Source organism: Myodes glareolus, chromosome 16 (genome assembly GCF_982192425.1).
Source record: "Myodes glareolus chromosome 16, mMyoGla1.1, whole genome shotgun sequence".
Taxonomy (NCBI): Eukaryota; Metazoa; Chordata; class Mammalia; order Rodentia; family Cricetidae; genus Myodes; species Myodes glareolus.
This window is the reverse complement of record NC_142041.1, coordinates 33,761,236-33,787,087: the sequence shown is the minus strand read 5'-3', so window position 1 is coordinate 33,787,087 and position 25,852 is coordinate 33,761,236. Positions and strand designations below refer to the sequence as shown.

Here is a 25,852-nt window from a genome sequence, read left to right as displayed (position 1 = left end):
CACAGTCCTGAATGGGATGTTCCCATCAAGCCCCTCCACTCAGAGCTCAAGGAGCCCCACAGAAAAGGAGGCAAAAAAAATTTTGAGAGCCAGAGGGTATAAAGACATCAGGAGAACAAAGCCCTCTAAACCAACTGAGCAAAGCTCCTATGCGCTCAGACTGCAGCAGCAAGCACAGGGCCTCCACGGGTCTGCACCAGGTCCCCTGGTATATATATAACTAAAGCTTTCAGTTCAGTGTTTTCATGGGACTCCTGAGATTGTAAACAAGTGGGTCTTTGATTCTTGTGCCTTCTCGGGCTCTTCTCCTTCTGTTAGCTTGCCTTATTCAACTTCGATGTGATAGTTTTTATTTTATCTTATTATATTTTATTTTGTTATGTTTTGTTATCACTTAGAAGTCAGTTCTTCTCTAATGAGAGACAGAAAAGGAGTTGTGGATTCAGATGGAAAGTGAGGTGGGGAGGAATTGGGAGGAGTAGAGCGGGGGTAAGCTGTAACCAGGACATATTGTATGAGAAAAGAATCGATTGTCAATAAATGGGGGAATCTAAGTCAGGAGAGGCCTGACTTCCATCACACACCTCCTAAGGCAATGAGATTCAACCGTCTTATGTGACCAACCAATTACTCCCAAGGATGAGAGACTGCTGTAGCCATCTATCAACTCTGTTGATTTGGCTTTGGTTTTGTTTTACAAGTATCTATTATTGAGAAGTGAATGTGCCACATGGCACAGAGGTCAGAAACAGCTTGTGGGGGCCAGTTCTCTCCTACTATCTGAGCTCCAGAGACCCAGCTCAGGTTGTCAAGCTCACCAAACTTGAAGGTGAGATCCTATGGCTGAAGATAACACACTCTGGAGACACGGGAACCGGGATAGTCAGACTGGAGCGGACCTGGAAGCCTCCCCGAGGACTAGCTTCCGTCGTGTCAGGGGTGCTATGCAAGCTTCCAAGGGAGAAAAGCAATCAGCAGTCCTGCCCAGCGGTGAAGGACAAGCCATACGATGACATCCAATGGCACAATAGTGGCATTGTCATCCTGGGGGTACCCGGGAGACGTCTAATTAGAGTCAGACTGACTCGGTAAGAGGGAATTCTTATCTGCTACTGTAAATCCAGCCAAACCACCAGTGGCTAGAGGACTACCTACCACTGCCACCTTCCAAAGCCAATATAGCTTCTTACTGCCTTTTATATACTTAGCCTAGAGGCTGGAGAGATGGCTCAGAGGTTAAGAGCATTGCCTGCTCTTCCAAAGGTCCTGAGTTCAATTCCAAGCAACCACATGGTGGCTCACAACCATCTGTAATGGGATCTGGTGCCCTCTTCTGGCCTGCAGGCTGTATACAGACAGAATATTGTATACATAATAAATATTTTTAAAAATAAAATAAACACTTATCCCACAGGTCAGTTCCATCTCACCCACTCATCAAAGCTTCTTTTTACAGTAGACAGAGGCGATACAAAGATCCACAACTGGCCGAAATGCAGAGAAATGGCTGAAACAAGCCCCAACTAGTTCATCTACAGGCGAATCTCCGAGCTTGGGGCCAGCCCTGTCTACATAGTGAGTTCCAGGACAACCAGGGCTACACAGACAGAGAAACCCTTGTCTCGGGTGGTGATGGTGAGGGGCGAAACACTGTATGACACTTTCAAAGATGTAATGAAAATATTTTAAAGAGAGTCACTAAACTGGAACCCAAGTAAGAAACAAGACAAATGAGGCAGTGGGTTTCCAAGCCCGCCAGGCATTTAACCTGCTCCGAAGACCCTCATGAGTGTAGGGTCAGGAGGCCTCGGCCTCCGTCCAGGCAGTCACCTTAAAACTGGCTTTCTCCTCAGAGTCAAATACCCTCTCCTGTCAGCTGATTGTGTATGTGTTGAGTTGTAATTACTGATACATGCTTTTCTTTCAAATTCCAGTTTTAATTAGGTGATTAGCCTTATTTAAAAAGGGGGGGGGTTAGCCTGTAGTCCCAGCACCAGCAGAGTGGGAGCAGCTATAAGCAGGAGGCCCAGGAGTTCAAGATAATCCTCCCCTACATGTGAGTCCCAAGCCGGTCTGAACTACCACAGTCTGAAGACCCTGCTTCCAAAAAAAAAAAGACAACAGAAAATTCCTTAAAAGGAGGTAAATACGACTAAAGTACATCGCCTGCATTATCAGAGTGTCATAATTAAACCGTTACCCTGCGTGATTTACATATGCTGACAAAAGAATTAAAATACATTTATGTTTTACTTTTACGTGTTGACTCTGAAGCAGGAGACTTACATAACATCGCCCCCAAATCCTTAGGCCAACAGATTAAGAATTCTTTGTTCACGTGCTGCCACCTGGTGACCAAAGTGAGAAAACTCTGAACTGCTACCACTGAAAAAGAAAACAGCCGTGTCTTCTTTACAGCCCCCACGTGCCTAGCCATGAGCTACTTTGCCTGTAAAGGGGGCAACAAGAGGCTTATTGGGCCAACAAATGGGCTGACCACACTGCAAACTTGCTGGTTGCTTTCCCGTGTAAAAGTAAGTTTCTTTGCTGCTTGCTTGCTAAGCACATGACAGCTTCGTTCACTTAAACTCTTACTGGCGTCCTATTATTTTCAGGTGGTCTGAATTCCACTGTGAAGGTGATAGAGGACCCTGTGGGAAACAGGGTCCCCACCCTGTAAGGTCATGTGACTGTGCCTCATTTGGGTCTCAGACTTAGGGGGCCCTGAGTTAATGCTTCTACATGCAGCCGGGACCTTACTCTCAGTCATGTAAAGATGTGTGGACTGTCAGCTTGTCGAGGGCAAGTTCAGTTACAGAAAGGTGAGTAGACTGGTGGCCCATATATGGAGGTAGCTCATGGCCTACACGCAGTATTCTGAGGATGCTTCCTAGCCAGGCACAGTAGCACACGCCTGTAATCCAGAACCCGGGAGGCTAAGACAGGAGGTCTTAAATTCAAGGCCAGCCTGAGCTGTGCAATTTTCAGGCCAGCCTTAGTTACACAGTAAGGCCTATCTCAGAATAAGTAAGTGCTGTCTCCGCCTTTCTGTCCCATATGGCGCAGGCTGCACATGCTCCTGCCTGCACAATACTCTGCCTCACTGTGGAACCCAGAACCCATAGGAGACAACGGTCATTCTGAGTCTGGCCAGTTTTGTTTTCCGGGATGATCCCCAGTGTATCGGTCTTCCTGCAGAGGACAAGCTTTCCTTCTTATTTACGGGTTAAATGGTGCTCCATTGTACACCTCCAGAATGTGAATGCCCTGGTGTACAATGGAACCTGAGTGACAGACATGCAACCCTGCAGCACCGTGTGGACGGGAGGTACAAGAGCTGGAAACTGAGGCCTGGGAATCAATACCCTGTTATTCAGTGACAGAATCCTAATTGTTGCATACTCAAATACTTTCCTAAAGAGTGTTCAGAACGGTGACACCAGGAACTAGGCTATGTGAGCTGGACAAGAGCAGAACTTCGAGCTGACATGAATGTGAGGTTAACTAATCCATTATTAACATTCAAAAGGAAAGCAGGTGATAGATATGAATATTTCTGCAAAAGGTAACTGTGTGACAATATCTCACTATCAGAATTAATTAAATGCTAGCAATGTCTATCTATCTAATCCTTGTATATTTGGGGATGTTTTTGGTTTGGCTTTTTTTGTTTTATTTGTTTTGGTGGTGGTGGTGGTATACTTTAATCTCAGTACCCTGAAGGCACAGAATGGCAGATCTCTGCGAGTTCAAGGCCAGCCTAGTCTATGTAGTGAGTTTCAGGATGGCTAGGGCTACATCCAGAGTTCAGAAAGCCTTTTCCCCCCTAGTGATAACAGACCATTTGGGAGATGAAGGCTAAGAGATGAATACACCTTAATACTTTGTGTCCTTTCTCTGGTTCCTCCAAGTCATTATTTACAGTTTTTCCTCCAAAGATCTAATTTTTAAAGTATTAATTATGTATGAATGTGCATGTGTATAAATGGGTTTGTACACTGGGGTGCAGTGCCCATGGAAGTCAGAAGAGGGCGTCAGATCCCCTGGACCTATAGATGGTTGCGCGCAGCCTGATGTGGGCGATGGGAACAAAACTCAGGTTCTCTAGAAAAGCAGCACACGCTCTTAACCATTAAGTCGTCTCTCCAGCCCTAAAAAATCTATTTATTTAGGGCAGAATAAAGAATGTAGGCATGCTCACCTCATTCTTCGATTGTTCTTCATTACAACTGACATTCTTACACTGTCTGATACAAGCACTCCTTGCAGTTTCTAATCAAATATTCATTTTAATATTGATATGCTAAATTAGAAATAAATGAACTGTCCTTTGCAACAAGGCACATTGGGGAAACTCTATCTGGTTTGCTATATGTTCTGTATGTTCTCTCAAGAGCCATGACAGAAGTTGCGGTCAGACCTTTGCCTGAAGCTGGCAGTACACACTGCCCCAGCTGCCCTCAGCACAGACTGTACTGTTAACACCGCACCAAATATGACCACTCCCTCTGCCCTGGCATCTCTGTGCAGAGGACTGTCACACACTTTCACCGAGACACTCAGCCTGCTGAAAGCCTCCTCATGGAGGGAAGAAGACTATCGTAGAGCAGATTAAAGTCCGAGAGCTAGAAGCCCTCAGAACCTCAGCTACCCTGATGAAGATACTGCACGGTCCGGAGTAGCAATGAAGCACTGTGCTTCTACAGCCTGCATTTGAGTCTCGGGCTGGCTTTGTCACCACCCCATTAGTTAGGCCTGGCGTGGTGGAGGAAAGGGTGATCAGGCATGTGCCAGCTTCCATCACCAGAGAGTACACCCATACAAACCCAAATTTCCAATTCCTGAACTAACCAGTCCCCCAACGTGGAGCTGCTCAAGAATAAATAAGCTTTGTTTTGGAAAGCTGCGTGCTTTAGTTCAGGGCTGCACAGGGCACAAGCACAGCACCCAGGCTCCAGGGAGAGTGTCACCCGCCCCAGTGCTTCCTGAGATGCTCCTTCAGCTGCGGGATGGAAGGCAGTAGCTGCTGGCACTTGTGGCAGCGAAGAGGCAGCTTCAGGAGCTCAGAAGTCCCATCCTGAACAGTCACTCTGCCAACTTCTTGAACCATCTTGATCACAGCTGCAAGCAAGAAATAAGGATCAGATCCCAGCTACTCTGGACAGCCAGTAAGATGTCAAGAAAAAAGGGCAAAAACATATCAATCAACAGATCTGCTATCCTAAAGCTCACACGCTTGAAGTTAGACTTCACACTGGGAAAATGTACTTGACCAGATTCTAGGTTTGAGCAACCTACCTTTGATATGACACTCTTTCAGGACACAGTCCACCTACCACACATTACGGGCTCACCACCATGGCTCTCTCCAGGAGGCTCTTTGCTAAATGGTAGTTGCCCCAATATCAATGCAGCAGTACTAGTTACGCAGAAAATATTCTAGGAAATGCTTCCATCAAATATACATAGTATCCATAAAACACTGCTAACAGGAGAGAGCCCCAAACTCTTGCTTAACTCCTGACAGAAGAGAGAAAGAACTACAGAGACCCTCGTCAACCAAAAACTCTGTGAGCATTTAGACATGAAGTGCAAAGCCTCATGCATTGTAAGTGTGGACCCCAGCTGTTGGTGTTATTTGTTGAGATGGTAGAAACTTTCGGAGGCAGGACCTAGCTGGAGAAAACAGGTCACTGGGGACACCCTTGAGGCTGTGTTGTGTCCCAAGTCCCTTCCCTAAGCCCCTCTCTCCTCTCTCTCTCAGTCCCTGGCTACCAATCAGTGAGCAGCTTTGCTCATCATCGCCCTCCCTGCCAGTGTTCTGCCTCACCATAGCTCAGCAACAGAGCCATGCACAAGTCCTCTGAGACTATGACCCTAAACACAGCTTTAACTTCTTAGGTTCTGTCGGGCATGCTGTCACTGCGACAAACAGCAAGGCCTGGCTGGCGCAGGGTCCAGCAACGCTCAGATTCAGAACCAGCTGGCACACATCTTCCCAGCCCACTAGTCCAGGACACCTGGCACATCAGCCCGGCGACTCCTCTGCTGTCAAAAGGAAACACTTCTGACCCCAACACACAGCTGACTGGATCCTTCCAGGATGCTCACAGCCAAGCAGCAATTCTATTACAATGAAGCATCCGTGTTCATTTTAGGAGTGCCTGTTTTATAGAGATCACTAAATGGGTCACCTGAGGTCAGGTTGTGACTTAGAGAAACAACTGAATCAGGTAGTAAAACATGTAAGAAAATGAAATGAATATTAAAAAGAATACTATTTACCTTGTGATTCCAGAAAGTATTCTGTATTGAAGGAATTCCAATGTTTTTTGTTTTTAAGGCAAGGAGAATCAAAATCCTGGCTGATCACATGGAGGTGTACATGGCTAGTTGGAAGTTGAAAAACAAAAAAGAACTGAGTACTAAAAACTGTGGTTTAATCAAAATGACACCAAAGTAAGTGCAGGTATATAAAGTTCTGATGCTGTGTCATTAAATGCAACACTGTCTTCCGTTTACTTGAGAACAGTTAATGTGCTTGGGAGATAACATACGGACCAAAGTGCTTGCCATGTGTGCTAGGTAGTTATGTCAACCTGACACAAGCGAAGTCATCTGAGGGGAGGAACCTCAGTTAAGAAAATGCCTCCACCAGGTGGTATTTAATCCCAGAAGTCAGGATGCAAAGGCAAGTGGAATCTATGTGAGTTTGAGGCCAGCCTGGTCTACAGAGCAAGTTCCAAGGCAGTTAGAGCTACACAAAGAAACCCTGTCTTGAAAAAAACAAAAGCAGAAACAAAAAAGAAAAGAAAAAAAAATGCCTCCTTAAGATCAGGCTGTATGAAAGCTTGTGATGATCAGTGATTGATGGGAGAGGGCCCAGCCCATAGTGGGTGGTCCCATCCCTGGGCTGGTAGTCCTGAGTTCTATAAGAAAGCAGACTGAGCAAATTCAAGGCCAGCCAGAGCTGCACAGTGAGACCCTGTCTCAAATAAATACTTAAATAAAAAAAAAAATAAAAAAAAATGCTTAGGTGGATAGATAGATAGATAGACAGACAGACAGACAGATGGGGGAAAGTAATTGGTTACACACACACACAAAAGAATGTTTAGTGTTGAGTAAGTACCTAGTCAAACCTAGAACTGGGAATTTATTAGAGAATAATACAAGAAAGGATTCTGCATTTAGAATAAATACATTCTAAAAAAGTCAAATAAGCAAGAAAAACCCAAATCACTAAAGGAAAATAAAGAAGGTGTCATGCATGCTGGCGGCGCATGCCTTAAATTCCAGCACTTGGGAAGTTGAAGGAGGGGATTCTGAGTTCAAGAGCAGGCAGGGCTATACAGTGAAAACCTGCCTCGGAAGGAAGGAAGGAAGGAAGAAGGAAGGAAGGAAGGAAGGAAGGAAGGAAGGAAGGAAGGAAGGAAGGAAGGAAGGAAAGAAGGAGTAACTAGGTTGGAAGAGAAGGGGGATCAGTGGAAATAGGAGAGGAGCAAGGACAAAAAGATTTGATCAATATACATCATATACATATATGAAAATGTCATAATGAAACCTATTATATACACTAATAAAAAACAAAAGAAATTAAAAGGAGAAGGGAAGGGGGAAAAGAAAAGAGAGAAGCAGGCTAGAAACTAGGACTAGAGCTAGCTAATACTGCCCAAAGGAGGGCTCCGCCAGGTAAAGAGGAGCAGAGGCAACTGTGTCTCAGAGTGCAGAGGTCAAATTCAAAATCCTGGGGCAAGAGGCAGCTTGGTGCAAACACGGGCCACAAAGAAGGTGATGAGACCGCGGTATACAGCCAGAAACACTAGAGTCGAGTTAAAGCAGAAGATATTATCCCACTTGTAGCTTTAAAAGACAAAGGGATGAGGGCATGTCAGGCAGAAGATGAGACCTGCGACAAGGCCACTGTGACAGTCAATGACAAAACCCAGCACAGCTCACGCTAGAGCTGGGCTGTAGCAGAAATGACAAGGAACCGCCCAATGCTGGTCAAGTTTTGGAACAAATCCAACAAGATTTACTAACTTACTGGTGCAGTTTGGGGCAGTGCCACTTGCTGAGGTTGAGAATGGTACAGGAAAAAGAACCTAGGGTTCAACCAGTAATTGTTCAGGTTGAGTTGATAGCTCTGTTGATAGTGAGCTTGCCCTACAAGCATGAGAATCTGATGTCTGAAGTTCCACACTAAGGAGATGGAGACAGGAGGATTCCTGGGGTTAGTTAGCCAGTCTAGCCTAAACAGCAAGCCCCAGGTCAGGGAGAGTTTCTGTCTCAGAAAAACAAGATGGACCCACTTGAGGTGGAGACACTTGAGGCTGACCTCTGACCTCCACATGCAGAGTACATACACCCATGCACACACATAGTTTCACTTTGCTAAACTACGTAGAATGACTTTTTTGTAGAATTTTCATTTTTGGAATTAGTAGTATTTCATTTTGGATGATTAACAATCAAAAGCCCCAAATATGTATGCAGAATCCAAAATGGGATATAAGCAGTAACGAATAAACAAATGAATAAAAATGAAGAAAGGAACCACACTGAAGATGGTGAGAAAAAAATATAACTTTGGAAAACAGTATTTTGGCTAGCTGCTATAACATTAAAGGGGGGGACTTTCCACTAACACTGTACTACACTGTAGTAAACATCTTTACACAGGGGGTGGGTAGCAATCTATAGCTATATTACAAATATGCTTGGACTGAACATGTAAGTGTTCATAATGAGGGACATCCAGTTTCTCACTGGTAGAGAAAGAAGACACAAAAAAGGAAGTTAGGAAAACAAGATGTGTGTTGCTTGTGGAGATGGACCAGGAAGAATGGTTACCAGCATGACCTGGGAGCTAAGCAGGCTAAGTCTGGGAGGAGAACCAGCAGGAATTACCATTTCCTGTGTGCAGATATGAATACAAAGTCAGAGGTGGGGAGAGGGCTTAGGATTTGTGTGTTATTTCCTGATGCAGAAGTATGTAGAAGTAAAGACACTCTAAGTCAAGCACTTCTCTCATTAGAGAAACCTGGTACTGCCAGGTGTGGGGGCTCATGCCTTTAATCCCAGCACTTGGAAGGCAGAGGCTGGCGGATCTCTGTGAGTTCAAGGCCAGCCTGGTCTACAGAGTGAGTTCCAGGACAGTCAGGACTGTTGTTACACAGAGAAATCTGTCGGGGGGGGGGGGGGGGGGGGCAACACCTGGCATCTAGACCTCTCTGGGGATGATGAACCTATGGTGCCTTGCAGGGACAGAAAGCAAAGTCAACCTTAAAAACTGTGAGGGGCTGGGCGGTGGTGGCACACTCCTTTAATCCCAGTGCTCGGGAGGAAGAGGCAGGTGGATCTCTGTGAGTTCAAGGCCAGCCTGGTCTACCGAGCTACTTCCAGGACAGGCTCCAAAGCTTCAGAGAAACCCTGTCTTGAAAAACAAAAAATTAAAAAAAAAAAAAAAAAAAAACTGTGAGGGGCATGGAGTGACAAAGAAGCCAACCTAAAGGGGCTTTCAATGACCAAAGATGGAATAATTTAAGCCTCAAAAAAATAAGTAAATAAACATCAGAGTATCTATGAGCCTACACCTGAAACAAAGGGGAAAAAGACACAGCTTCCACACACAGCAGTCCACATCATACAGTAGATGGGAGGAGCATCGACAACCCTGGGAAAAGAGCAGGCAAGTGCCCCCAATAGAGCTCAGTGCGGTTCATCAAATTAGTGATCCCAGAACTAGGGAAACTGAGGCAGGATGAAAACTCTGAGTTCAAGGTCAGCCTGAGCAAAATACAGCATTCCAGGTCGACCTGGGTACAGTGAGGCCAGTCTCAAACAAGTCAATGAAACATAAAAATAAAATAAAATCTACCAATAGATAATAAAATGGCGAGTTTAAATTTGAGCAGCAGGATAGTAATACTCTTAAAAATATTACCCCAAGATAGTCATCAGTTAAAAAGGAAAAACTAACTCTGAGTGGAGAAACTTGGCAGGTAACACCTCAACAAAATGACCAAGATTAACGCCACAGGTCACCTCAACACCATGCACCTCTGACATGACGAGGACACCACGGGAATCACGACACAGCCAAACTGAAAGAGACCTCCCTGCCAGGCATGAGCCTCACACCTCAGGCCAGCACTCAGGAGGCAGAAGCGAAAGGATCAGGAATTGAAGATTAGCCTGGTCATGTGGTGAGTTCAGGGCCAGCCTGGACCTCAGAGAAACCCAGCCTCAAAAAAAAACAAAAAGAAAAGACAGAACCCATCAAAGGTATGGAGATCAAGCTCAGACTGGAGGCTAAGGACAGACAAGGAGTGTTACACGACCCTGAGGCAGGAAAACAGCATGACAGGGAAAGTCAAACAAGCACAGCATTTGGTCAGAGGAGGTGTTATGGTGTGTCTTTGCTTGGCTTCACATTTTGTATTTTCTAAAATACTACTTTATAGTAGCTTTGTTTTCTTTTTAGTAAGTATCTCACTCACATTTTCCTTTCTATTACATTTATTTAAAAATCCCATCATAGGCTAGAGACGTCACTCAGTTGAGACGGTGTTTATCTAGCCTGCATGAAGTACTGGGTTTGATGCCCAACATTGCATAAACCCGGCATGTAATATATAGGCACAGGCTTATAATCCCAGCATTTGGATTATAGATACAGACAGAGGCAGGAGGATCAGAAACACAAGGCCAGACTTGGCTTCAGGGAGCCCTATCTTCAAATAAGAAAATAAACAAAGATAAAAATAGAGGAATTAAAGCATGCCTAATGACAATGAACTATGCTAAGGGGCTGCGGAGATGGCTCAGCAGTTAAGAGCACCACTGCTCCTCCAGAGGGCCCAGGTGCAATGCCCAGCACCAACATGGCAGCTAACAACCATCTAGAACTTCAGATTCTAGGGATTCCGTGACCTCTGCTGACCTCCATGAGTACCAGGCACACATGTGGTACACAGATAGACATGCAGGAAAAACAAACATACATATTAAATAAAAATAAATCTCCAAAAGAAATTTAATGATTAGCCGGGTACGGTAGTAAACACCTGTAGCCCCAGCCTCAGGAAGCTAATGTGAGAAGAGTCCAAGATTGCTGGGCAGTGGTGGTGCACTCCTTTAATCCCAGCACTCACGAGGCAGAGGCGGGCAGAACTCTGAGTCTAAGGCCAACCTGATCTCTAGAGTATGTTTCAGGACAGTCAGGGCTACACAAAGAAACCCTGTCTCAAAAAACAAAAGACAAAAAAAAAAAACAAAAAAAAACTGTCTCAAAATAATAAACAAAATAAAAACTTTAAAAATGTAAATTTTATGTTGTTTATTTTAGTGTAGTTTTTTAAAAGCTGCAACTGAGGATATACCCCAGAGGTGCAGCCCATGCAGCCCATGCATTATCTTGTTGCTTGGACCAAATAAGCTGACAGAACTGTCCTGCATGCACTCTGTGTGGAAAAACAATAATTCTATCCCAAATCCTTCTGCAAATAAGCCAACGAAGAGCAGACTCCACTTTTCCTCACTTTATTTGAAACTGTGCACACCCTAAGCTTGCATTTACAGATGTCTATGATGTTCTGTTTCCTTTAGAGCCATGGTCCTTAGTCATTTAGGAGTTAGAGATAACTCCAAGAATTCTAGCAACCCACTGACAGTAAATGCTCATCTACAAGTTGTGAAGCTACTTCATCCAGTCTTCATGTTAAAAGGCTTACATTTTGAGAGAATAAAAAACTTCAAAGGAGTGAATTACAGGCAGACGCGGGAACTTGCGCTGCTCAAGTCAGGCAGGTGCAAAATTCAGCCCACCTGCTTGGAAACACCTCCTTTGGTCCTTGAAATGACCTGACTCTCAAGTCCATGCTAATCACTGGAACCAAACCAGAGGGCACCACATCACCCAAGGCTTACCTCATGCTGGGAATGGCGTGGTAACCCAATCGGAAGCTCAGTTTACTGGATCCAGCGAAATCTGCAATCACCTTTTCCCCTACAGTGTGCATATGTTTGAGAAGTTCAAGGTGTTCACTGGTCACAACCTTCAGACTGGAAATGGAGGCCCATGGTAAGACCAGCCAATGGTGACGGGCCTTGGGATATTTGTCCTTAATCACCACCACCAGATCATCTTTGTAGACCTAGCAGAAAGCGCACAGGACAGGAAGAGATGTCAGTTGAGGACCTCTGTGCATGAGTAGTCGTACTAGACACTTACTGACAAAACCTTGTGCAAAGAGTTTCAAGAAGTGAGGCAGACACTGATAGCGTCACATAACTAGGGTTCCAACCCCAATCACACAGACTCCAGAACCTGTGTTTTCAAACACCACACTAGGTAGGATTCAGAGAAGATACACAGTACAATAGAGTTCTCGAGGCTTCCATGTTAAATCTCCAGAGGGAGAGTTCAACCGCAGCCTCTCTAACACAGACCTGAATACATGTGTGTAGATTTCAAGGAGCCCTCACTGAAGCGAACCTCGAAGGCTCCTCCAAGGATGACAGCTGACTTCTGACACGAAGACGGATGTTACTACAGTCACCACACCTTATCTGATGGTCCCTTAAGAGGGACCATACTTGGGTTAGCACAATTTTTTTGTGTGTGCTATTATTTGGAACAATCATAGAGGACAATTTAAGGAGTTAGTTCTCTCCTTCTACCATGTTGGTTCCAAGAACCGAACTCACTTTAGGAATCCGCCTTGGCAGCAAGCACCCTCCCCAACTAAGCCAGCCTGCTAGTACAGTTTCTCTGAATAGCAGACAATATCTGAAGAAGTGAGCTGCTCCTCAAAGGACCTCCAGGTACTACTTTTAAAACTTTTATAAAACCACTTTATTGTAACAAACTCACATAAAAACCATCTTGCAGCTAGATTAAGACAGCCACTCAAACACTTGCCTATCACCAAATACATCTCGGTGAACTTTTCTATAGTTAGAATGGTCACTCTAAAGTGCGGAGCTTCACTTAGGGCTTAACAACTTCATTATCACTTACAATCTTATGTACTCATCTGCCACAAAAAAAAAGAAAAGAAAAAAGAAAAAACTATGGCATAGTTTAAAACAATCCATGTGCTCTTTCATGGTTCATATGCCCATCAACAGATGAATGGATAATGAGCATATGCTATATATACAAAATGGAGACTTATTTAGGAAATCAGAGGCTGGGTATAGAGGCGTACCAGCACTCATGAAGCAGAGGCTAACAAATCTCTGAGTTTCAGGACACTGAGGGCTATATAAGAGACCCTGTGTCAATAAAAAAGAAGGAAGGAGAGAGGGAGGGAGGGAGGGAAGGAGGGAGGGAGGGAGGGAGGGAGGAAGAGAGGGAGGGAAAGAAGGAAGGAAGGAAGGGAGGGAGGGAAAGAAGGAAGGAAGGAAGGAAGGAAGGAAGGAAGGAAGGAAGGAAGGAAGGCAGGCAGGCAAGAAAGCAGGCAAGAAGGAAGGAAGGAGGCAGGCTAGAGAGATGACTCCGTGGTTAAGAGCACTGGCGGCTTTGTTTGTCATAGCCAGAACCTGGAAACAACCTAAATGCCCCTTGACCAAAGAATGGTTAAGGAAAATGTGGTACATTTACACAATGGAGTACTACACAGCAGAAAAAATAACAACAGCTTGAATTTTGCAGGAAAATGGATGGAGCTAGAAAACAATATTTTGAGTGAGGTAACCCAGACACAAAAAGACAATTATCACATGTACTCACTCATAGGTGGTTTTTAAACATAAAGCAAAGAAAGCCAGCCTACAAACCACAATCCCAGTGAACTTAGACAACAATGAGGATACTAAGAGAGACATACATAGATCTAATCTACATGGGAAGTAGAAAGTATAAAAAGACAAGATCTCCTGAGTAAATTGGGAGCATGGGGACCTTAGGAGAGGGTGGAAGCGGGGGGGGGGGGGGGGGGAATAGGCAGGGAGGGGAGCAGAGAAAAATGTAGAGTTCAATAAAAATCAATTAAAAAATAAATTAAAAAAAAAAGAGCACTGGCTGCTCTTCCATTGGATCCAGGTTTGATTCCCAGCACCTATATGATAGTTCACAATCATCTGTAACTCCAATCCCAGGGGATCCACCTTCTTCTGGCCTCCTCACACACCACGCACATACAAGGTACACAGATATACATGCAGGCAAAACGCCCTACACATTAAAATAAATCGATAAAATTTTTTCAAAAAGAAAATGAAAAATGAAATCATAAAATCTACAGGAAAATGGATGGACTTAGAAAGTATGTTAAGCAAGGTAAACCAAAATCAGAAAGAAAAAAACCCCACGTTCTCCTTCGTATGTGGCTCCTAGCCTATAGTGTATGCATGAGTATGAAAAGGAACTCAAGAAAGGGTAGTATGAAGTTATATGAAGGACATACTGCAGACGAACGGACACGGGTCTAGTGACTACTCTAGGACCGATGTGGAAGCCTTGTCCTCACAGAAAAGTTCAGTAATCTAGAATCCTTTGGCTTCATTTATAATTACAAAAATTCTGTAGAATGGTCATGTACAACATGACAGACACTTAAATTATATAATTTTATTCTGACCTGCATTTTGGGATCCTTCATAGAAATCTTCAAGCCTTGACTCCAGTGGCCCACTGATTTCTAAATAAAACAGATAATGTAAATATAAATGCTAGTAATTAAACGTAGTTGATACTGCATGAGAGCAAAGTCCAAAGAAAACATAGAAGTAATGTTAGTTCTTGAGAATTAAACTTCCTTTACCTCAGTCTATTGCCCTTTAGGACCACAAGCCTCCCTGTTGTCTTCCTATTTTTAGAACAGGAGGCCTATGAGGAACTCTGTCCTCTGTGCAAAGATTGCTGTCCTGAATAAGAGCAGCTGCGATTACCTAAACAAGACTTTCACAAGACTGGGCCAAATAACATTCCCTTGTTGGGGGTGGGAAGGACTCCTGAGAGGGCTCATGAAGCTCCTCCCCTCCCAGAGGATATACAACCACCTCACACTGCTGGAGAGAGAGACTGCTCTTTGATGGGGTGGTCAGCCATAAGCTGCCCCTGCTCCTGTAAGTGCCACAATTAAAACTCACTAGTTCAGCAAGTTAGACGTGGCTGGAATGGCTGGTTTGTCATTAGTGTCCCATCCGGGATGAACAGGCGTTCGTTCACACCTCCCCAGGAAAAGCTCCATACAGCCAACACGGAGCACGAACGAGTCAGCCTCCTATTAGCCAACAGGTCAACAAGCAAATGACCCATGTTAGTGTTCAATGTTAAACACACTATTATGGGCAGTGAAGGAAACCCTGAATGAATGTGTAACAAGTGCACCAAGTCCTGATGAATGTGTGTTGTTGGCATGACCAGCCATGACAAGGACCTCAGCGCCCAGACCCATGGAAATAGCAAAGCCTTCCCAGGGTCTAAGTACCAGTGTTCACGAACGGCTGACCAGAGGATGCAGACACTACCAAGCACAGTTTCCTCCTCCCAGACGTTTACAGCCCGAGACTACGACCTTCTAAAGACCTCCTAACCCTGTCCCCTTGTTCAGCTATGTATGATAAACCCAGCTCCTCAATTGAGATGTACAGAGTAATCACTCTGAGTTTCTGGGCTGCTGCTGATGGTACATCTCCACTAGAAAGAACAGCCCACCCAATCCCAGCTTTTCTGTACGTGTGTCTGTCCCAGTTAGGTCAATCCCAAGGCCACGCAGAGTGCAACACAATGCCATTACTGACTGCACCATCTTCCTTCAAGTGGTTTACCCCAGGAATTTAATAGAAAAGCATATAAAGGAACATTCACCAAGTGATTTTCAGGCCACAAACAAGTGACTCTTTCATCACGGTTAACAACCCTCATTATGACTAATACCACCTCACCCGTGTCCGAGCTTTATAGTGTACAAAACAATTAAGCAGTTATTATATTCATCTCCACATCACCTATCGATCACACTATTCTCACCTCTTTGATGGCTCCATCCTTGCTCTTCTTAGAAGGCACAGCACACAGGCTGGGGCTGCTCTCAGGTGCTAGCCCTGTCCCAGACTCAGTTTCCTGAGCAGCATCCATCTCTTCACCATCACAGTCTGACCTCTTTCTCTTTTTTTGTGTTTCTAGGTCAGGACTCTTTGCTACTCCCTCAAACTCTACAATATATGGATAAAGTTCATTCACCATGTGGAGAACCTGGCCAGGCTGCAGCTTCATCTCTTGGTCCTTCCCAATGATGACAGAGTCAATGCTGCTGGGATTGACCCCCACCTGTAGACACACAGCCATCATGTAAGAATAAGAGCGACAATGCCATCAGTGCTAGAGCAGCTGCTGGATCAACATTTCCTGTGCTGTCAGCTGCCTACAGTTCCTTCCATCACTGGCTGACACAGTCTAAAGCAACAGCATAAGACCATCAAGTAATACATGGGCATCCAAGTCACAAACACACGTACCTGCTTCACTTTGACATACCCCTTGTTACACTCTGCTTTCAACTGGACTGAAAGACAGAAGAAAACATTAAGCACAGATGCAACCAAAACCAGGTACTCTGCTTCCCTGAAAGACAACTAAAAACCCGACTGCTGCAGGCAGTCCAAAGACGAGCCTGATGTGCGTGTGCCTGGGCCTACAATTTCTAACAGCTTCAAACGCTTCCAGAAAATGTCCCTCGGTGAGCTGGGCATGGAGGCACATGCCTGTAACCCCAGACTTGAGAAGTAGAGTCAAGATCAGGAGTTCAAGACCAGCCTTGGCAGGATAGTCAGTGTGTGCGGTTAGTCTGGAATATGTAAAAATATCTTAAACCCCACTTCTCACCCACAAAAATAATTTCTATCAGTGCATGTACTCCCTTAGCTACTGCTAAAAACCTGGGGTTGGGGAATGGAGAAATGGCTCATTGGCTAAGAGTATTTTTGCTGTTGTATTTCCAGAGATCTAAGTTTGGTTCCCACCACCCACACTGGACAGTTCATTACTACCTTTGACCCCAGTTTCAGGGGAATCTGATGCCTCTGGCCTCCACAAGGAACTATACTTAAATACACCCACACAGAGAGACACATATAATTTTAAAAAAAAAAAATAATAAAAATAGATCTTAAAAGCAAACAAATGCCTAATATCTTTCCCTTTTTAGGTTGGTTGGGGTGGGACACACCTTTAAATCCCAGCACTTGAGAGGCAGAAACATATGGATCTCTGAGTTCAAGGTCAGTCTGGTCCATACAGTGAGTTCCAGGACAACCAAGACTACATAGTGAGACCCTGTCTCACAAAAATAAATATAAAAATAAAAAACTTGGAAGCAGCTTTCATGAATCCCTGCAGCTCTGACAGAACCCTAGCCAGCTCAGGACCACAGACTCTGCCAACAGGAGGAAAACTCCTATGTCATGGTTAGATAAGACTTCTACTACTAGGAAGCAGAAAAGAATCTATCAAGAGTCGGGGCTGAAGCTAAGTGGTAAACAGCATGCCTGACGTGAGCCTCGGGGGTAGGGAACATTATTGCTAAGTGACTTCAACAGAGAAAGAGGTAAAAGATAGGTCTGTTCTTGGAAAACAGAAGCTCAAGCTGGCCTGAAGGAATGGAAAGAATGTTCTAGAAAGAGCACTGCAGGGCTGGACAATATGTGAGAGAAGGGAACTTCAAGCACTCGGGTTCAGATAAGTCAAAAGAGCATGTGTGGTCGAGAAGGGGAACAGGAAGAGGCACCACAGCGGCTCAGTAGTGGGGACGGGCAGAGAACTGGTGAGCCCCACACCCCTACACTTGCTGCTGGGAGGGGGAACAGACAGAAGCAGCAGCAGTTGGTATCCTGGACCTACTCAGCTCAACACTCCAGCACACTTGGACGAACTCACACAGGAAAGTCCATACTCACTGCTGCAGACTCCAAGTCCAGAACCTTAGGGTTATGGGGACACACTGCAGGAAAGGGTGAGCATGCCCATGGTTTGCAGGCAAATCTCTCTCTCTCTCTCTCTCTCTCTCTCTCTCTCTCTCTCTCTCTCTCTCTGTGTGTGTGTGTGTGTGTGTGTGTGTGTGTGTGTGTGTACACAGTTTTTCCCTTAAAACATATGACAGACAAGCTGTATGCCACAGTTAGACAAAGATCCAGCCTCTGGGTAAGGAAGTACGGAAAGGCTGACACCATCCCCATTGCATCTCAGACACAGTTTCAGCTTGGAGAGTCCAGAATTTGTCTTGCTGCTCAATGCATAACCCCCGGGCAAAGCAGAGTCCAAGACTCAATCCTACCACGTCAAGGTGGTAGGATGGCAGCCACCTCTTCCCATCCCTTACCTGAACCTGCCTTAAGTGTTACTGCATGGTGAAGGCAAAATCCAGGCTGAACCAGCCCTAATGTTAGCTAAAAGAACACAATTTATGAGCCTTGTGTTGGGAATATAATAGGTTTTCCAGCAAGGGCCAGGTGGTGGTGGTACGCGCCTTTAATCCTAGCACTTGGGAGGCAGAGGCAAGGGGAAATCTCTGTGAGTTCAAGGCCAGCCTGGTCTACACAGCAAATTCCAGGACAAGCTCCAAAGCTACAGAGAAACCATGTCTTAAAAAAAAAAGAAAAGAAAAGAAAAGAAAAGAAAAGAAAGAAGGAAGGAAGGAAGGAAGGAAGGAAGGAAGGAAGGAAGGAAGGAAGGAAGGAAGGAAGGAAAAGAAAAAAGAACTAGGTTTTCCAGCAAGAACAGCAGGAAATGTGTACCGCTGGTAACCATCATCCCCCATAACTAAGCAGAGTCATCTCCACATTCCAATGACCAGTTAGTTACCTTGCTGTCGGGAACATTTCTTATCTGTGATCTTGGTCTCTGGGCTTCGACCAATCACAACTGCTTCCAAATGGGGAAGTCTGATTCGCTGATGCCGGCTGTCCTGTCTCACCAACCAGCACACCCGCATCATGGCTCTGAGAACAAAAGAGGATCATGGGAGAACAAATCACCCAGGCCATGGCCTCCTCACCACATACATGACTGTGAGAATGCTCCCAGAAGCAGGAGACTTCCCCTTCCTGGTCCCCACTTCCTCACCTATAAAGCTATGATAATTATAGGACTCAGAACATTAATGAGATAATGCAGGTAAATATTTACCTCTACTAATCACACTACGCATTCAAGTATGTGTTACACACTTGTTGATGCCCCGTGCTAGGCATTAGGTTACATGCAGAGGGTCTCTGAGAACTGAGTAACCCGTGGAGCCTGGAGTAGGGCTATGAGCAGACAATTCATACACTTGTTACTGTGATACAATACAAGCACTGTAAGAGAGGAACCAAACATGACATAGCCCGATGATAAGACTGACCCGTGAGAGTACTAAGAAAGGCTTCGTGAAGAAGGGGTGTATATGCAGGGTGTGAGGTTGGGAAGGAGTGTGCCTGTTAGAGAACCAAGAACTAAACAAGGAAGATGTGGACCAGGAGAGATGGCTGAGAAGTAAGAGCACTTGCAGCTCTTCAAGGGGACTCACGTTTGGTTCCCAGCACCCACATCGTGGTCATAACCATCTATAACTCCAAATCTAGGGAATCTAATGCCCTCTTCCGACCTCCATGGGAACTACATATATGGTTCACTTTCAGTTATACAAGTAAAACACACACATAAATCTTAAAGAAAAAAAAAGTTCTTTAGATCTCTGGTGTCTTTATATGGTGTCTTATATATTAAGTTTCTCTCTCTCTCTCTCTCTCTCTCTCTCTCTCTCTCTCTCTCTCTCGTTTGAAGGCGAGGGCTTTGCACATGCTAGGAAGTATTGTCCCACTGAACTATATTTCTAGCCCTCACTAGAGAGAATGTGCTCGTGTACGTGTGTGCCTGTCAGTATGTGAACCACATGTACGCAATGCCTGCAGAAGCCAGAAGTGACATGGAAAAGCCCCGGAACTAGAGCCACAAGACACTGTGAGCCACTACATAGGTTCAAGTGCACTAACTGCTAAGCCATCTCTCTAGTGCCGCTCTTCCTCATCAGGGTCTCCTTCAGCACTGTAGATAGTGCTGGCCTCTGTCTCCCACATACCACATCTCAAGCCAGCCAAGACTGTATAGTGAGATCCTGTCTCAAAAACAGGAGGAAGAAGAAGACAAATCTAGGAGATGCACTTATCTCAGGTGCCATTTGGAAACTGGCAAAGGAGTGAAGAGACGTAGCAAACCAAAGCCTTCTGATCCAGCCAGACATGGCACATGCCTTCAACCCAGCACTGAGGAGGCAAAGGCAGGCAGACCTCTCTGAGGTCTAGGGCAACCTTGTGTACTTAACAAGGTCTAGAATAGCTAAGGCTACATGAGACTATTTCAAATAAAAAAAAGGGGGTATCCTAATTTGGAAGATGCACTAGACAAAACAAAGAATTTAGAGGAAGATACTATTTAGAAATGATGAAACCAGAAAGATGGCTCAAAGGTCTACAGCACAGACTGCTCTTGGACAAACACTAATCTGTTTCTTTGCGTCTAAGTTGGGCAGCTTCAACTGCCTGCAATCCCAGCTCCAGGGGATCTGACCCCTGCAGCCTCTGTGGGCACCTGGGTCACATGTACCACCCCCAAGACCCGCAAATACTCACATAATTAAAAATAATAAATCTTGTTTCTCTTGAAAAAGAGATAGAGAAGGAGCAACATCCCTTGGCTATTGTTTTGTTGGGGGGTAGTGAGTTTTGGGTTTTGTTTTTTTATTTTTTGTTTTTTGTATGTTTGCTTGTTTGGAGTGGAGCTGTCTTTTGTGAGAAGTGGAGGGGTATGTATTGGGGACCAAACCCGGGACCCTGCCCTTGCTACACAGGCAGTCTACCACTCAGCTAAATCCCCAGTCCTGAATTTTACACTGGAACACAATCTCTGACACAGTTTCACAGTTTGTGGAAGATCCAAGAGTTAAGCTGAGATACACAAGTAGGAAACTCAGGAGAATGGATGAACTGAATATATTTGACAGGCATGAGTGTGTCATAGAAGTTGAAGAAAAAAAAAAAAAAAGAAAGGTTGAGGTGACCCAGGAAGGCAGAAGAGAGAATTAGGGCAAAGCTAGGAGTGGGTTTCAAGATATCTCCCCAGTCTGAAGAGCAGTGGTTCCCGACCTGATGCTGTGACCCTTTAATATAGTTCCTCATGCTCTAGTGACCCTCAACCATACAATTATTTTTGTTGCTACTTCATAACTATAACTTTGCTACTGTTATGAATTGTAATGTAAAGATCTTACATGTGACCCCTGTGAAAGGCCCTTCGACCCCCCAAAGGGATCATGACCCACAGGTTGAAAACCACCGCTCCAGGACCTTCTCAATGTTCCAGCTTCTGACAGTTCAGGGAAATCTTGCCTCCTCCCCAAGCTGCTCACAGGCCTTTTACTCAAGTGCTGCATTCAGAAACAAAGAACAAATAAACCATATTCTCAAAAACAAGAATATTGTTACCATCTGCAAAGACAAGACAGTACAAGGCAGAATGAGCTAGAGGTACACGCTCCCAGGAATTGATTAGGTGAGCACAAGCAGGCCAGGGAGGCTCAAAGTCCTCTGTCAGTCAGGAACGGTTCCAAAACCACCCAGTCAGAGAAGGCCAGGAGCCAAGGGGACTGAGTCGTCAGGAAGAACCAGGAGAGGCATCTCACATTAACAAGTACAAGTGACAGCACAGGTTCCCACAAAGGGAGAAGGCATTCTGGGCTGTACCAGAGATGTTGCCCTCAACAGTGGGCAAAGATAGTGCAAGAACAGCAGGATGAGAATCTGAGCTCCACAGAATCAGCAGGAAACAACTGCCAACTTTCACACTCAGAGGCAGACAAGACAGTGAAGCCCAAGAACACCTGGCCAGCAGCGACTTGTAGGCAGGAGTGCAGAAAGCTAGGCTAAGAGACTCGTCCAGAAACCACTGTTATAACAGAGGCCAGAAAGCCCAAAAGACAATTCAACAGGTCTCTGAGAGGAGTTAATATGCATATAAAGTCAGCTGTTCATCTAAGATCCTAAGCCTGGACCCAGCTGTGACAGTATTGCAGGCAGGTCCCATTTACAATGCTATGTTCCATGGGGCATCTGTTTGTACCTGCTACAAACTGATAGGTGGACAGAGAAGTGAAGCATGTCCTCACTGGGCACTGAGAAACAAGTCACATGATTGACTACTCCCTGACAAAGAAGTCAACAGACAGCGCAGCTTCTGAGTAGGAGCTGAGAGGCTCCAATAGACAGCTAGGAACATGACGGGACAATGGAAACAGCCCTCCTTTCCGCCACAAATACATACACATTTTATCCCTGAAGTTCTTACGTGGTGATGTCCCAACACACTACCCCTTAGGGAGCTGATGCAGTGACTGCTCAGTGCTAACACAACAAACCTTAAGCGGCAGGTTGGCCCAGCTGGATCTCCAGACCCAGCTTACAGGAATGAATGACTTTAGAATACAGGGAACATGGCCAGGTGGTGAGGGCACACACCTTTAATTTCAGCATTCAGGGAGGCAGAGGCAGGTGGATCTCTTTGAGGCCAGTCTAGTCTACAAAGTAAATTCCAGGACAGTCAGAGATACACAAAGAAATCCTGTGTCGAAAAAAAACAGTAACAAAACAACAACAACAACAAAAAAAAAAGGCCTTCAGAAATAACCTACTGCAGTACAGCTTCTGAGTAAGTTATTCTAAACAGGTTTTCTGGGGCTGACGTCTCCTCCTCTCCTTCCTAAAAACTCAAATCTTTGTCAGATGTCAGGTCCCATCTCCTCCCTGAGGCCGATGGAGTCGCCATCTTTCTTGTACATCTTCCTACACACAGTACAACTACTGTCACAGTTCTGATAGCCTTGGGGAGAGACTCCCCACTGCCTCCCCTTTAAAAAACTGGAAGGAAGGTCGCTGGAGACCACTGCTATGAGCGCCTGGTCTTATGTCCCAGGACCCCAGGTGCTCAGCATAACTTAAGAGCTACTACTACATGACAGGCCCTGTGCTAAATGTCCCACTTTCACTCCACGGAAAATGAAGGTTTAGACAAGCAAGTGCCATGTCCAGTAACAAAGACACTGTGTGCCAGAGAATCCGAACTCCTTCCAAATAGGTTCTTAGCCACCAATGATATTGTTTGGGGGTTCACTCAATCAATCAGGATTATTTTATTCCAGTCGGGCAGTAGTGGCACATGCTTTTAGTCCCAGCACTCGGGAGGCAGAGGCAGGCGGATCTCTGTGAGTTCGAGGCCAGTTTGGGCTACAAGAGCTAGTTCCAGGACAGGCTCCAAAGCTACAGAGAAACCCTGTCTCGAAAAACTGCTGCAGGAGCTCCTTCCGCTCCTTTAGCCAATAGCCGCTGAGATACAAGCCCAATGGGGCGTGGTCTCTCTCTCTTTAAAAAGCGGCAGCAGCACTCTGCAACCAAAAAAAAAAAATTATTTTATGCCTATATGTTTCATGATATTCTAGCAGTGGCAATCAAGAGCTAATACATATGCCCTGCCTTCAAAAGCCTCCAAGCCCAGAGAAGACCTAGAAATAATTATAACCCGTGTGGTATGATTTGTTTGTAAGAAAGTATTATGGAAACACAAACCTTTAGAGTACCATGTGAAGTGCAGTTTCCTGGAGATGGAAGCAGTCTTGTACACTTGGTTAATTTGGTAGAAGCGGGCAGCTTAACTGAGCAATAAGAAGCAGAAAATGGAATTAGGAAGACATTCTAGGCAAAGGAAACAGCAAGTGCAAACACACAAAGACAAAGCACCCTGTGCATGGAGAAGCTCAAACTGAAGGCAGAGAAGGGACTGCAGACCCAACAAGGTCTAGATAAAGCAAACCCTCGGGTGACTGGCTGACAAGCTGAAAGCTTCCAAGTTTCAACAGATATTTTTTCTTAATTCAGTAGACAATGAATGTTGGTTGAAAGAGTGGGGTAAAGAACAAATATATGAGCAGACAAATCAATAACGACCAAGTGGGAATTGAACAAAATTTCCTTACACAGATCATCGTAAAGATTTCTACGATAGAGCTGGAGAGATGGCTCGGAGGTTAAGACTGCTCTTCCAGAGGTCCTGAGTTCATTTCCCAGCAACCACGGGGCAGCTCACAACTATCTGTATGGGGCCTGAAGACCTTTTCTGGCATACAAACATACATGCTGTTAGAACACTCATGCATAAAATACACCAAAAAAAATTTTTTTTGAAGAAAAAAAAGATTTCTGTGACAAAGGGGTGTGATCTCGGTACTTAGGAGGCCCAAGCAGGATAGCCGAAATCTGAGGACTAATCTATATACTGTGACCCATCTTGAAAAAGAAAATTTGCTCAGACCCAGTGGCAAATACCTGTATCCCATCACTGGGAAGTGGAGACAGGGGGATCAAGAATTTGAGGCCAGCTGGACTACATGATACCTAGTCTCAAATTAAGGGGGAGGGAGTGAGAGAGGGGCTCTAAGAAGTCCCCAATATATGTCAAATTCTCGAAAGTAATTCCCCACCAATTCCAAACGAATGGAATTTGAAATACCCCTGCTTTGTTGACCCAGTCTCCGCACTGCCTCGCTGCTTCCGGCATTCCTAAGGCCTGCTGAGGACACGGCTAGAGCAAACACCTCAAGTTACTCTAGGAGGGCGTTTTTGGCAAAAACACTTTCCCGACAAGCTGAACGGCCCCGTTGGCATGACAGTGTCCGCTGTTATCTATAAATCTTTTCATGCTGATTTTGCGGCCAACTAGGTTCAGGAGTCAGGCGGGGAGGTGGGGGGGAGGGCGCAGTGGACCAATGGGGCGGAGACTAACACGCTTTCTCCTGAAACACGCCCACCGGACCGGGACGAGAAGGAGGAGACCGGTCCGCAAAGAGGATGCCTCGAACTCAACGCTCGAGGTCACCGCTCCGGGTTAGCGGCTCGGGCCGAACGCCCGCGGCCATTTCTAACCCAACCAGCAGGGGAGGCCGACTACCAGCTTACCTCGACTGCAGACACCCACAAACCCTCTCCCGACTCCTCTGCGCCTTGCCGCTTCCGGTGCTGAAAGATGACGTCATAAAAGGCTGCCTAGCAACTGGCGATGGTCCATTATCTCCTCAAGAACTGGCTGAAACGACCACTCCTAGTCGTTCCTACCGGCTAGTTGTCCCCCAGGAGGACCTCTGACTGTCTCTCTCTGAGACATCTGATTGTCACTGCCTTCCGGAGAGGTTTCAGGGAGCAATCTTCTGTGGCTTATATACGCAGCCATGTCGTCTCTTGGCACTTCCTCCTCAGGAAGCTTGCTGCGTTTTAAGGCCATCTTTGAAAGGGAAGGAAAGAAAGAGGTTGGAGGTAGTGAGGCAAAACTCATTCTGTGGCCCAAATTGGCCTTGAACTCGCGAAAATCCTCACGCCTTAGCCTCCCCGGTGCTGGGATTGCAGGTGTGAGCCACCAAACCCAGTTTTGAGGCATCTTTGAAGCTGCAGTCTAGACTACCTTCCCCACGTTCAAATTACACTTTTCTTTCTCCCTTTAAGGAAAAAACTGAAGACAGAGACAGAGGGAACCCTGCTAAGATTTTTTTTTTAACGATATCTTTGTAAATGATCTGAGGGCAATCAGAAAAGCAGGAGGTTGGGATGACATATTTGTACAGATTTTTATAGTAATTCCAGGACGTTCCCTGAAAGTCTTGTATTGTAAATCACCAAAGACTTCTTGGCAAATGAAAGAATTCCTATCTCGTGAGAAAAGCCAGAGTGTAGACTCTTAAACGCAATAGAAACTGAACCTTAAGGAGTTCTCTCTCTCTCTCTCTCTCTCTCTCTCTCTCTCTCTCTCTCTCTCTCTCTCTCTCTC

At 45.3% G+C, this 25,852-nt stretch overlaps 1 protein-coding gene across 10 annotated transcripts; it reads right to left on the bottom strand.

Moving 5' to 3' along the window:
- Nucleotides 1-4,144: 4,144 nt before the first annotated feature.
- Nucleotides 4,145-25,142, bottom strand: Aptx (aprataxin). Of its 10 annotated transcripts, XM_048420051.3 has the most exons (11): nucleotides 24,991-25,028; nucleotides 24,012-24,151; nucleotides 23,605-23,690; nucleotides 21,258-21,413; nucleotides 18,812-18,948; nucleotides 16,471-16,517; nucleotides 15,983-16,282; nucleotides 14,589-14,648; nucleotides 11,932-12,158; nucleotides 6,286-6,389; nucleotides 4,145-5,121 (listed from the first exon to the last, which is right to left on the bottom strand). In XM_048420051.3, exons 4-11 carry the CDS (start codon nucleotides 21,299-21,301, stop codon nucleotides 4,967-4,969), a joined length of 1,074 nt encoding a protein of 357 aa, XP_048276008.3. In that variant the 5' UTR covers nucleotides 21,302-21,413; nucleotides 23,605-23,690; nucleotides 24,012-24,151; nucleotides 24,991-25,028; the 3' UTR covers nucleotides 4,145-4,966. The 10 variants fall into 10 exon arrangements, with proteins under 10 accessions (XP_048276008.3, XP_048276007.3, XP_085533369.2 ...); XM_048420050.3 differs by lacking the exon at nucleotides 24,012-24,151 and having other exon boundaries at nucleotides 24,991-25,142; XM_085677243.2 differs by lacking the exon at nucleotides 21,258-21,413 and having other exon boundaries at nucleotides 24,991-25,027.
- Nucleotides 25,143-25,852: the final 710 nt, after the last annotated feature.